The 13,507-nt window shown below is 44.8% G+C and overlaps 1 protein-coding gene across 3 annotated transcripts in view; it reads right to left on the bottom strand.

Moving 5' to 3' along the window:
• Positions 1–13,507, bottom strand: part of AOAH (acyloxyacyl hydrolase) — a 195,175-nt gene that overhangs the window by 10,856 nt on the left and 170,812 nt on the right. For all 3 annotated transcript variants that reach the window (XM_059933610.1, XM_059933609.1, XM_059933611.1), the window contains 4 exons: positions 8,406–8,464; positions 8,264–8,323; positions 6,871–6,967; positions 11–87 (listed from right to left, as the gene is read on the bottom strand). In XM_059933610.1, coding sequence (XP_059789593.1) covers positions 11–87; positions 6,871–6,967; positions 8,264–8,323; positions 8,406–8,464 — 293 coding nt within the window. The remainder of the gene's footprint in view (positions 1–10; positions 88–6,870; positions 6,968–8,263; positions 8,324–8,405; positions 8,465–13,507) is intronic.

Here is a 13,507-nt window from a genome sequence, read left to right as displayed (position 1 = left end):
CTGCACTTACCTCACTAGGGTGGAATCCATCCACGGGTTCAATGAGCTGCCAGGGCTGCCCTCCGCTCCTCTGCCACTCCTCCATGACTGTGGGGCGTGCACACGCACACACAGAGGGTTAGAGACATGCTTTCCTGAGCAACAGCCAACACCCAAGAGCAAGGGCTGTGAAGGATGTTCCTCCCGGGCCCATGCTTACCCAGCCACGTCTGCCTCTGCCGGGGGCTTTCTGAACAGAGATAATCTTTCCATTGTGTCATTATTTTTTCTCTAACTCAGGAAGACAAATGTGTGTGAGAGTGTTGGATGAATGTGGCTTGTAGAGTGAGTAGGGTGGTGGGGAAGGGTGAGCTCTAAAATATTCAACATCGATTTAAGTCCATCTCATTTCTCAGTGGCAAGGAGGACAGAATTTCAGGAGTAGGAGGAAAATATTAAGCATTTTGTTAACACCTCCTTTCATTGGCTGCCATTTCCAGACACTGCCTGCATATGTCAAGCAATCATCATTAAAACTCACACAGTTCGTCAGAAATATAATTACCTAAAATGATCTGGACATCACATTTAGAGCGAGTATGGCTACAGAGGAAAACGTTATGAGCCCCAAAATGATGAACAGCAATAAAACTGTCCTTCAACAGGGGTGAGACCAGGAATGTCAGTTGCTCCAAGGCAAAGGCATAATGAACTCTACATTATAATATCATACAGTCAATAAGAACTCCTCAAGGAAACTTCAAATCCCTAGAGAGCCTCCAGAGAGAAAAATGTGAAACCTACCACTCCCAGTGTAGCCCATGTCCTCATTTCCCTGGTGTCCAGAGAGGGGAACCGGCACAGCTGAGATTCCTCTAGTTCTTTCCTCTTCACACTTCACAAAAACTCAAGGGCAGGGATCTGTTCCCTCTTGCCCTCTTTGTTTATCTCTCTTTTGCCCCAAGGGAAGGAATGGAAATGCTATTAGGGGCTTTAACTGGATGAGAGAAGCTGGACTTTCCCAGAGCTGAATCAATACTATGCTGCTTTTGTAATTAGTCCTAATATCACGCCAGGCCGTCCACCCTTGCTACCCAATCCTTGTCCCCAGAGGGGCTGCAAATACTGCTGTCCTTCTCAGAGCACAGGAAACAATTCTTGCTGGTGGTTTGGAGTCCTATACTGGATCACCAATTCCTGTTGGCTTTTTCCCTGCCAGAATGGCCACCACTGAGCCACTCTCTTATACTTTATGCCTGGGTTTTATTGGAGGTTGCTAGAAGAAGCAGCTAATGGAAAGTGGCCTTTTCATTTCTTGTGAAACTCAAATCAAGGATATTGTCCACTGTGTCCTCCACGTGTTGGCTCAAGGGAGAGATTGCTTCATGCTGGTAAACGGTGTATCTCTCTGAAGGAATGGTATGTATCTGCTCTTCTGATAGGAAGCTCAGAATTACAGTGATACTGAAACCACACTAACCCTTATGAAGGTTTATTTGTTCTGCTGAACCAGCTTGCAGACCTCACAGTTTCTTGCCATTGGCCCTAGGTACCCCGTAAAAGACAGAGCCTTGGGGAAGCTTGCCTGGCTCTAGTTTCAGTTTACTTGGCTGTTCTGTTTTTTAGGCATGACCTCGGAACCGGATTTTCTGCTTCCGGTTCAATTCTGGGTGCTTCACCTTTCCCTCTGGATCTGACACTTTGAAGCACCTGTGGGTCCCTCCTGTCTTCCTGGGTGTGCCATACTGCTCCGGCCCAGCCCTGCTCATCCTGGCTCACCTGTCATGCGTTCCCCATGCCTGGTTCAGACTGTTCTTTCTCCGCCTTGGCCGGGAGAGGATGGGTCACTTTCCTACTTGTTTTTTGGGTCCTGCTGTTCTACTTTCTAACTTTATGCTGATTCTCTCTCTGAGCCATTTCCAATCTGAACATCCAACCAATTACCCTTAATGGAGCACCAGGCATTGGAAGGGTTTCTTCAGTCAATGTCACCCCCACTGAGCCCCCTCAGTGCTTTTTGTTCTTTTGTACTATTTGTCTCATCTCTACTTTGCAGCCCCACAGGGTTTCTAATACAAAAATCAACACTGATGCAGAAAGGTCCAGCCCAGGTAAGATGTCAGCCTCCTAGGCGCCTCTGTGACTTCAGAGGTGACCTCACTTCCATTCTATTTGCATTCCTTTGCTTCACGCAAATCCTCAATGAACTTTTCAATCCTTTCTCCTGCTTCTCCCTTAATTTCAGTTTGGTTTCACCTTATGCTATACAAATGTTAAAAAGAGAAAGAAAAGAAAGAATGAGAGAAAATCTCAATCAGATGTTAAGTAATTCCCAGGCTTGTTAGACAATGGGAACCAAGCCCAGTCAAGACCTGAGAAAGGGTTGTATTAAAGAGATAGACAGCAAGCCATGCGCCTGACCTGAACCACTCACACATCCTCTGACCCAGCAGGGGTAGGAAGTTCCTCATAACACTTTTTGACTCTTCACATTTGCAGAGAAGGTTGAGTGACAAATTGAATCTAAACTTGTGCCTTCACTGGCCAAGAGAACGTTCAGAAAGGAATTACAGTGATCTGGAGATCTGGAAAATCGACAGTGGAAAAGCAAATTTGAGCTTATAAATGAAACACAGTTTAAGCCAAGATCGTGTTCCTGGAGAGGAATGTTTGTTAAGAGCTCCATATTAAAAAGACCAGACTTTCTTATACCCGTGTTTCCTCTAGTGTGATTCAATGCTAGTCTTACGAGGCTTAAAGTTAGTCTAGGCTGTTTCCATTTTGATTTGAATTTTATGTGCATTACTAACTACCAAACTAAAAACTATGGCCCTTAGAGAAAGGGAGAGGTGGTGATAGATATTATACTTCATGGAACAGATGGACATAAATTAGTCATCAGAATTAATGACTATTTTTCAAAATGAAAAGGAATGGTGATTCTTCTACTCCCCTTGGAGGCTTGATCCCACAATGTAGGATATTTTCTCATATGATTATTGTGTCTCTGAGGCTTACCAGTCACTGAATATCTGTAGACATAAGAATTATAACACTTACAGGAAGAGTCAGTAACTCACAAGCAAGAGTTTAAGGTCTTACCTGTATTATGACCAGTGCTAGACAGAGTGACTCTTTTTAGTTTGTTTATCTCAGGGTGAAATTTTGCTTTCTTAGAATAAATGCAATACCAGACAGTGGTCTCTACTTCTTCTCTGATTTAGACTGGGTGGTCCAAGCAGGGTATTATGGTAGGTTGGTCAGTTCCCTTCCTGCCTGGGACCATAATTAAAAATAGGCAAATAAATTGCCGTTTGTTCTTTGGAACACTTGAATTAAAGCTCTTGAAAGATCATGAGCGATCTCTTTGGATTTGGTACGTAATGTATTTCCTTTATTTGTAAAGTCAAAGAAGCTCTGCTAATGACCAGTTTTTCAGAGATGCAATAGAAATCACAGGAGTTTCATAGAACATTTGGTAGCTCCTTGATGATTAGCAGATATTTAAAAAGAGAAATCTGAATTCTGGTCAGCACTCTGAAGTCACTGGTCATTTTGACAAACATATACTTGTGGGGAGGGGAACTAAGAACCAAAACTCTAACTGAGTTGTCTTAGAAGCTGAGGGGAGCTGGTGGTATATTTAAAGTGTCAGTGAAAAAATGGCCTTGTCAACCAAGTGGCATGCTCCTTCCTCTGTTTGGGAGGTGTGGTGGAGATGAAGAAAAAGGACATCACCTGCTCAAGCTGGCATTTCCTGAAGGGAAAAAAATTTGTTGCCTCTGTTTAGCTTATAACCAGTTGGAGGATGAGTCAGCAAGAGACAAAAAAGAGTCTTTGAGGTGAGCAGTCATCTTTTGGTGCTGGACTGAGGCTGTCAGAGTGGAGAACAGATAGGTCTCGTGTCTACCCTCAAGGGACAGGGACCCTCAACTGTCATTTGCTCTGCCACAGGGTGTAAAATTGTAAATCTCATATGAAAAGTGATATTTGTGATGCAATAGCTCAAATACAGTATAGAAATGAGAGCAGAGATTTTCATGTGACTAGTGAGACTGCAGATTTAATCAGTGACTCTATAGGGTTTTCATTTCTGATAAAAGGAAACTGTGATAAGGAGATGCATTTCTACCATAGCTTCCTGTGAGGAACTCAAAGTGATGCACAGGCTCAGCTGGTGATGGGGAGGGTTAGACATTGAAAAAGAATAAACATTTATTATCCATCTATCATAAGCCCTGGAAGAATGTAGTAGGTGCTTTACATACAGTGATGGTGGTGGAGATGGGAAGGTGTCAGCTAACAGGTATCGGAGTCCTTACTACATGACAAGCACTGTCTCTATCCTTACATAGAGCCCACGGTTTAGTTACTGCTACCTTACACAAAAGGAAACTAAACTTGAACGGTTATTTCATTTGCTCGAGGTTACACAGCTATTCTATGTCTGAGTTGATATAGAAATACAGGTCTATCTGGTTGTAAATTCTGGGCTCTTTGTATAATAACATATTCGCCTGCATGAGGTCGGCCAGATTTCCAGGATGGTGAGCTGCCCAGCTGGGGGAGCTTATCCACGGAGATGGATCTGGGAGCGGGTGCGCCTCTGCCTACTCTGGAAAATGCTAAAATCTCAAGGTAGGCGTGCCCTTTGCAGTAGTCTAACACTGGGTGTAAGCTAAGACCTTACCACAGTTCTTGAAAACTAGATACAAACGCCAGCTCTCTCAGAAGCACACATGATGGCACGTAGCCATTAAATGCACGATGCTGTATCGGATGTTTCTGGAAGCAGATCCCAGAGTACCATTTCCTCTGCCTCCACTCTCCCTTCCACTGTATCTTCTCTAGTGGAGACTAACTTCATATGGAGAAGGTGAAGAAGGCCCTGGACCAAAACTGGACCTTCATTTTTAAGAAACGTCAGGGAATTACAAAGTCTCAGCAAATTCCTTGAACTGCTGATGAGAAGTGCCAAACAAGGAGAGATACCTAGGAGGTTTCTCAGTAAGGTGACCAACTGCCATGTTGATGTGGAGTGTTCAGGTTAACTGAACTTTTTGCTTTTTTATTGCATTTATTGTTGCTCTGAGGATAAGAACGTGCTGAGGAAGCTCTGTTTCCAAGCATGTGGAATGCTGGCCGGTATGGGGGTCCAGGAGAAAGCTCTTTCCCTGTATCTTTCATGAAGAGAGGACTGTCCTGTTTTGTTAACAACCATATTCCCAGCACCTACACAGCACACAGGAGGGCTTAGTAAAAATCTGATGACTAAATGACTAAGTTCTTAATCTTGGAGCATTACAGGAGCCCCATTTATTAAATTTTAATGTGTGTTTTAATTTTAATAGATCATCTGTGGATTATGTACAGATGCAGACTCTGATTAGGTATGTCCTAATTAGGAGTGGGGCCTGGGGCTCTGCATTTATAACCAGTCCCCAGGTGTATAGATGTTGCTCGTTTTGAACTAGGTATTAAGTGGCAAGGGTGTGAGGGAATGGTGCTCTTTCCTGGGTGCTGGCTATGTACCAGGCATGGCATTTGGGAGGATTACACATTATTTTACATAATCATCACAAAGACTTGTTATGTAGATATAGCGTCTCCATTTCCAGGTCTGGAAAGGAGAGTTTAGAAATGTTCAGGGAATCGCCAACAGTCCCAAAGATAATAAATGACAGAGCTAGAGATTACTGTGGAAAATGAAAAAGTCTCAAGTGAATGCTAGGCAATATTATATTTTTAAAAACTTTATCTATGTTCAGGGTGGGTGATGATCAAAGATCACTTGGTGGTGCATTTGTTTACACCAGGAATTCATTAATGAGGCTTTAACTCTGCATTTTAATGACAGGTTATTTATCAAAATGTCTCTCCCCATGAGAGAAATATATTTCACCTAGGCAGGAAATCTAGTTAACGGAGATCAGTCTTGTTGAAAAGATGTTCAGAATTGAAGTACTAGAGTCTACAATGCAAAACATGTCAGCTAATGTAATATTTGATAATTCATGATGGCCATCTGTCTCATCCCAGATGCTTGGACTGGGGGAGTTGGTGGTGGGGAGACAGAGATGATAAACTCCGTATGAGAAATCGTCCATCCTTTGCATACACTGCAAAGCTTTTCATTAGCATCATCTCAGCTGGCAGTCTATCAACAGAGACTTTTCTCTTGCATAACAGTTGCTTAGCAATGAAAATGGGACTGGAAGAATTAAAGTCAATAGATAATCATTTTTCGGAGTCAAGATGTAAAGGATAAATCCAGTAATCATGCCTGTTTTCTTGTGGCCACTCATCAGTGACCCCAGTGTTTGGATAGAATGCTAGAAAAGCAGCAGTAATGTTCTTTCCAGAAAGCTGGGGTATGGTTTGTCCACTTTGCCATAGGCATCTGGAGTCCTCCCTTTGAGACTCATTAGTTTCATCATGTGTGAGGTCTGGGAATCTGCCTTGTTTTGAGTCCTTAGGTAATCCAGTGGCCCCAAGGAGAGGCACTGCCTTACCCCTCATTCCTGTCACACTCATCTTTAGCCCAGCCGTAAGCCAGGCATTGCTAAACTGTCAAGAATAAGTTAGATGATTCCACTGACCTGTTGGCTCCCAGCCCAAAGCTGTTTCCAGCTGGTCACTGGCTCTATTGCTTCAGGGATTCTAAAATTATGGTGAAGTAAGGAGGTGATGCTGAGCTTCCACCTTTCCAGAAAGAGTCTCACACTTTATCTTTTTTCAATACTCAGAGCTATTAATGCGTCAGAATGGGCAGAAGCGACCCTGCCCAATATACTGCCTGTTGGCTTGTAAACAAACGCCTTGCCCAGGCAGGCTCTAAATGGTAGCTGCTGCTTCTGTCTTGTGTCAATACCTAAACCAAGCAAAACTTACTTTCTCGGAAGTCAAAATCCATGTAGAAAAGATTGAAGTTCGTAAATTTCTGGCTGGTTGCAATTTTTTTCAGCGTATTGGAGAGTTGTTCTGCTCTCTGAATACAAAGGAAACAGGGAGAATTTCATGAAACCTAGACTTGGGCTTTAGGGAGACAATTCATGCAGAACAAAGAAATCAATTGTCCCCATCCCACCCCGACTGCAAGTCATCAGCAGAGAGCAGCTCTGCATATTAAATTCCATTCATGCACAAATGGCCAATGAGCATACAAAACTGTTAAAATTCATTAGGAACAAAATCAGTGCAAACTAAAGTATTAAGATATCACTTTCTCCCCATGGGTTTGGCAAAGAAAAGATGAACAATCATGATAATAGAGTATCGCCATGGGATACGTGATTGAGAATGTCAATTTGTTTAACCTTTCTAGAGAGCAATTTGGTGATAGGGATCCAATCGTTAAACATGACGCACTCTTTGACCCAATAATTTTCTAGGAATTTGTCTTAAGGAAATAGACATGGTACACAAAGACATACATCTTCCTATATACAAAGCTTCATCACAATGCTATTTATCATAGTGAGAAATTAGAAACAATCCATATGTCCAATACCAAGGGATGAAATAAATAATGGTACATTCATATGCTCTATTTTCTAAAATGATTACAAAATTATGATGTGGAGGAATCATTATAAACATCAGAAGGTACAAGACAATATGTGTGTTCTGATACTATGTAGGCAAAACCCCCAAAATAACTATCTATGAAAATAATATTGGAAAGACATACATACATATTAATTTTGGGTGGTGGGATTTTGAGTGATTTTTGTTTTTTTTTTTTGTACTTTTTACATTTTCCAAGGTTTTTTTAAAAATTGAAATATATTTCCCTTGTAAAAAATGTTTACCAAATTCCTTACCAAGAAATTATTTACCATCTGTGAAAGAAATGTGGGAACCTTTCTCAGAGAAGAAAGGAAGGCTCTGGGGCACCTGGTCCTCCCCTACCTTGGGAGAATTCCAGCCCTGCGTACACCTAGCCTTGGTCACTTCTCTGACTCTACAAATATGCCTAGGACCAGCTTTCAAAGGCGTGTGTGTGTTTGTGTGTGTACACACATGTGTGTGTACAAGAGAGACAGGCACACATAGAGACAGTGATCGAGAAACACAGCAAGGACCACAGACTCAGCGAGGCAGAAGCGGGGAGACAGGGCACCCCACATTCTCTTGGCTCCTCAAGCATCCGGGAGTTTGTTTCTTTTATTTACCAGCTTGGAGGCCATCGCCCTGCCAAAATCCCATCCCCAGTGAAAACCCTGCAGCAAACACAGGGAGAGAATGATCAAAGACGGTATCAAAGGGCCTGCGACAGCCCTACCTCTGAAGTGAGAGTCCGGAGCGTCTTATTGGAAGACATCCAGCCGTGGCAGGGGCTGACCTGAGAGCAGGAAAACATTGATTACAGAAGAATAGTGCTGGTTGTGGGAACATAGCTTTGGAACAAGTCAGTGTGAGCTCACCTGGAGACAGTTCAGGAAGGAGTAGAAATGCGCGTAGGTCACGTCCTTGTTCAGCTGGCCTGGAAAACAGAGAGGTCTGGCATGTTGCATGCACTCAGATATAGCAGCCACCTAGGGACCCTGGTGGGTGAGCCTGCCTCTCTTGCAGAAGGCTGGCGCCTCCAGGGACCTGCCCTGGCTTTGCATTCGGTGTTGCTCTTGAAGATGCCTGTGCTTTCCTTCTTTCTGAGCCCCCTAGAAATTCAGACCTGGGGTTGGGGAGCGGCCCCAAGGAGTTTACTCCTATCTCGAGCTCTTCACACGGGCTAGGGCAGGGTGTGAGGGGCCTGACCTTATCTGGTTCCCAGTAGAGGGATTCAGGGCACCGTATGGACCAGAACACCACTAACAAAGGAGCTGGCAGAGCAGTGGCTTTCTCCTGGCAATGGTATGAAACGCCAAGTCCCTGTGGGGTCCAGGGAGCATTCAAGGTGGGAGTTGACCAAATCCTCCTCCTTTTGTGTTTATGAAGCACTCAGGTCTGACCAGATTATCCCATGCTGAGGACCTGGTGGGACTCTGGAGGGTCTGACGGTCTGACCATGCACTGTCCTGCAGTTAGGTGAACTGAAGTTTTCCACAAGTGCTTGTGTGGCCATCGGACTGGGGAGGCTAGCACGTTATATCCCTTCATGACCCAGGGGTTATCTTATTTGAGCTGTCTTTAGTAGACAGGCTCTATTTTTTTGGTGCAGGTTCAAGAAGTACATACGCATGAAGTGGTAAGCGCCAAATGTGAGTTCATGCAGAGCCTTTCCAAACATCAGTTGTAGACCCAGAATCTGGGGGCGTTATTTATTCTCCCTTCTCACCTCCCACCACCGCCCCTTCTACCATATCGCGTGCCCCACCCCCGAACCGAGGCAATTCAAGTTTCATGCTGTGGCTGAGACACAAGATCCAGGTTCTCCCAAATCTCAGGGGTGAATGACTGATGTCTTATCCATTAACACTTCTCTCACGCTTGAAAAAATAAAGGAAAATAATAGGGCCTATCTCGGAGCGAAGAGAAAGATCGAAGGTGATAGAACACAGTCTTATTTTTCACTTACACCTCAGATCAGTTAGACTGAAAGATAGATTCAATTTTCTTGTCATAGAGGAAAAATATATTATCTCTCTGTGTGGGTGAGTGAATCCCAGGACTGGAAAACCGCAGGCTCATTATCGCCATTAAAGTCACAGTGACATGCTGGGTCTTCTCTGTGCTCCAAAGGCGTCTGCATTTTCACATTTTAGATGAATCCCAAGCCACTGGCTTCTGTCTTCACTTTCATTTTATGGGCTCCACATGGAGCCCTGAGCTCCATGATCCGTCTTTCTCCAAGATCCTGCTTTCCATCACAGAGGCTGCTTTCCCTCTATTTCTCTTTTTGGTGGGTGCTTTTGTAATTTGCCTCCTTTGTGTATGTGTCCCTGCCTGTCTCAGTCCAGCCCAGCTGCAGTGACTGACACCTTCAACCTGCGTTCCCCACCCTCAATCCTCCACGTGCCCGGAGGACTTGGCTCTCGCCCCCTGCTGAGCGGCAGCCTTCCCTCTGCCATCTTGTTTCTCTGTTGGGATGGGGGGCCTTGTAATAAACCTTAGGGAGCTTGGCTGGGGCCCTGACACCCTGCTTGGCCCTGACTCTCACCTGGTGGCCTCTCTCTTTTCCCCGCCCAGTGGATGAAGTTTCTTCAACCTGCTGGCGGTGGCACCTCATGCCTGACCATAAGTAACACTCCTGCACCCTCTCCCTCTCCATCTGCAAGACTGGACTGCTCTGGTATCCAGGGAGACTGGAGTTTATCCTGCTCCTGGATACTGGAAACTCATCTGCTGGCTCCCCTCTGGGGCCTAAGCTGAGCCATAGCCTTGTTGCATCCCAGCTTACTCCCCTCTTCCTACTGTCTTACTGCTGAGGTCCCAGAACACGTTAGGATGAGACCACAAGGCGTATCCTCCTTCTGGACCAATCCCTGTTCCCTCCCCTTCATGTCCTTGCTATTCTGGCACTGGCTCTAATTGGACCAGGTTGATGGAGGGGAAATTCTTAGGTGAGTAGGTGGGTCTGTGGACAGGATAAGCACACATTAGCTGTAGTTAGAAGAAAACTGGGAAAGGTATAATGGGTTGGTTTCCCTTCTCTCTGGTATTTCTGCCTATTAAAGGTCAGGGTGTCTCTGGGGCTGGTCCTGTGGAAGGTTGGCTGGGAGTGCTTGTGATGGGTTTATGATGAAGAGGGAAAACAGTTCTTATGCTTTTCTCCACTGATTGGAACTGTCAGTTAGTTATTCGCTCTTTCTTTTTATGTATGACTTTTTATCCTTGTTACTTTAATGGTATTCTTCCATATCGAGAAGCCCTGGTATAAAGACTGATCCTACCTACATGTTGTACCTACGTGCACAGAGGTGGTGTCTGGGACTCCCTGGTTAGAAAGTGAGTCTGATGAAGAAAGGTGGTCATGAATGCCCAGGACAGGGGCAGAGGGTGGTCCCACAGTGGCCAGGAACCATCAGTGTGTGTGTGTGTGTGTGTGTGTGTGTGTGTAAGGGGCGGGAGCCTGTGGGTTGGCCCAGTTGATACCATATGCTCCCTCTGAAGATCAAAGGGATCTACCCCAGCTCCTATAGTAGCAGCTCGAGTCTCAGTCATGTGTATGTTCTTTAGCGCAGAGTCTTTGGCATTTATTTAATGCTGGGACCACAATTGAAAATTTAGCTACCATAAGAGCTTAGTACTAACAAAGATCAGCCACACCTTCATGAAATACCATCTGAGTGTATTAAACCTTGGTAAAACCACATTAATTTAGACAGGGAGGAAGCCAGTAATAAAATTGAAGGTATACCACAAGGTATTTTAAAATACATTAGGTTTCAAGTTTAAGAGTAATTGGGACAAAATGGAGTTATTGCGGATATTTTGTGGCAGAGGCCCTTCAAGGAAGGCTGACTTGCAGACTTATTTGTAGCCAGCACTCCCAGATTTCTTGATCATAGTCTAAGCCTTTGGATAGCTCCCTGAATGCATATGGCTTAGAAAAGTGTCATTGGCCCTTGGTAATTTCACTGTCAGGATCTACATACTATTTGTCCTTTCCTTAGAGGACAAGGACTTCATCTTAGCTTCATTTTTACCCTCAAAGCACGTAATAGTTATCTCAGACATATTAATGGAAAGATTGCCTTCCTCATAGACTGTGCCTGAGACGACTCATCCCTGGTCAAACGTAAACTTTCTTGAAAGATCTATGAATGCATAATCCTAATGTGTGAGACTTACTTTCTGGTAATTTCTCAAAAAGACAAAACATTCTCACCAGGAATTTTAACTGCTGGTAGAGCCTGTGGGGCTGTCACAGCCCTTGGCCGTCAGGCAGTGACTGTGTCGTGACTCACAGACAAGGCTAAGAGGAATGATGCTAGCCCCTTCCTCCCCAGCAGGAGTCAGCAAGACACCGATTCTTGCTCTGGGCCTCCACTACCTGCAGATCTGATGCTGCGGCATTTAACCTTCTCTTTCCTGAATAGTCAGGCTGAATTCCCACCTGTTTACTGAGGCAGCAGAGAATGTAATCACTGACTCAGGGCTTCTCCCCCGACCCCTTTTGCTCCCTGGCCTCTTTCCTAATCCTTAAGGGGGGGCTAAAGTCAAGTCTACAGACTAGCATCATCATGTTTCTTGGCTCAAAGGCAGAATAAATGGGAAACCCCTTTTATTTGCTTGCACCACCCTTAGCACAGTGCCCCGGGAATCAGACTCAGGTGTGTGGCTATTGATTAAGATGAGATCCCCCCTAACCTGGGCAGAGCAACCAAGCCTTGAGGCTGAGCTAGCATTGACCTGCTTCACTGCCGGTTCCTGTCTGTGGGAACGAAGATTCAAAGATTGGATGTGGAGCAGGGGCAGAATGGAGACAATGAGAGGGCAGCAGCCCCCTGTTCAAGCTTCTCATCTTATGTGAGTTAGGAGTCTGCCAGAGGAGGAATGAGGACGCTGGGTAAATCCCACCTACTTCCCCAGTCTGTTTAGGAAGGACCCTGATGCTTCGTTGAGGAATTTATGATTTATTTCCCATGGCAACCAGGCAGCAGGGATAATTTAGGATGTGAATAGTAACTGAAAAACATTAAACAAATTTTAGGTGGTTAGAACTTTCTCCCTAATTGGATTCCCCCTACCCCCAAACTAGAGTTGTTTATATCAAACACACTTGTTCCACCTTTTGCTCTTGTGCTGTGAAGTGCTAGTCTAGGTCAGTGGCTGCAGGGAGGCCATCTGAGGATAATGCAAAGCCTAGAGCAGGGTTTCTCAACCTTGGTGCTATAGACATTCTCGGTCGTGGGGGGCTGTCCTGTGCATTGTAGGATGTTTAGGAACATTCCTGGATTCTACTCCTTGGATGCTAGTAGCACTCTGTCTCCAGGGGTGATATGATAATGGGCGGTGGGTTGCCCCTGGATGAGAACCACTGGCCAAGAGAATCCACCAAGTGATTGATGAGTCCCCTGATCAATCACCTTTTTCCTTTCCTTGCTCTCTTCCAAATTACGTGGAGTCATTTTTACATAGTATGGTTGAGTCAAGGGAACGGCCTGGCATATCTGAGAAAATTTATGGAGGCAGTCTAACCGCAGTTCATGGGAAGGGAATGGGATTTAAAGTCAGAAAACCCAAAGTCAAGTCCCTATTGGTGTGACAGAGTAAATTGGGAGCACATCTCCCCTGCTCCCAACTTCCCTTCCCCCAGCATTTCTTAGCATCGGAGAAATCTAGGAGTCTGAGAACATCTGTTGGGGGAGCTGAACTTTTCATCCACAAATGGCTCAAAGAGACATCATCAGCCCAAGTGGTTTTCCTTCACATGTCCAAGGCAGCCCAGAATGGAGTCAAGTTCACTGTGTGATCATGTTATCATTTCTAAAGGGCGTGGTCAAAGCCGTGTGAATAGCAGGAACATGCTTTCCTCATAAGAGTCTGGACAGTGTTTCCTTGGAATAATAACATTTGTGGCACATTTCATAATTCAAGAGGAAAATGACTTCAGTCTCATTGGTGGGGAGCCTGGAATGTGGAC

Source organism: Balaenoptera ricei, chromosome 9, assembly GCF_028023285.1.
Source record: "Balaenoptera ricei isolate mBalRic1 chromosome 9, mBalRic1.hap2, whole genome shotgun sequence".
NCBI classification, from domain to species: Eukaryota; Metazoa; Chordata; class Mammalia; order Artiodactyla; family Balaenopteridae; genus Balaenoptera; species Balaenoptera ricei.
This window is presented reverse-complemented; position numbering and strand designations above follow the sequence as displayed.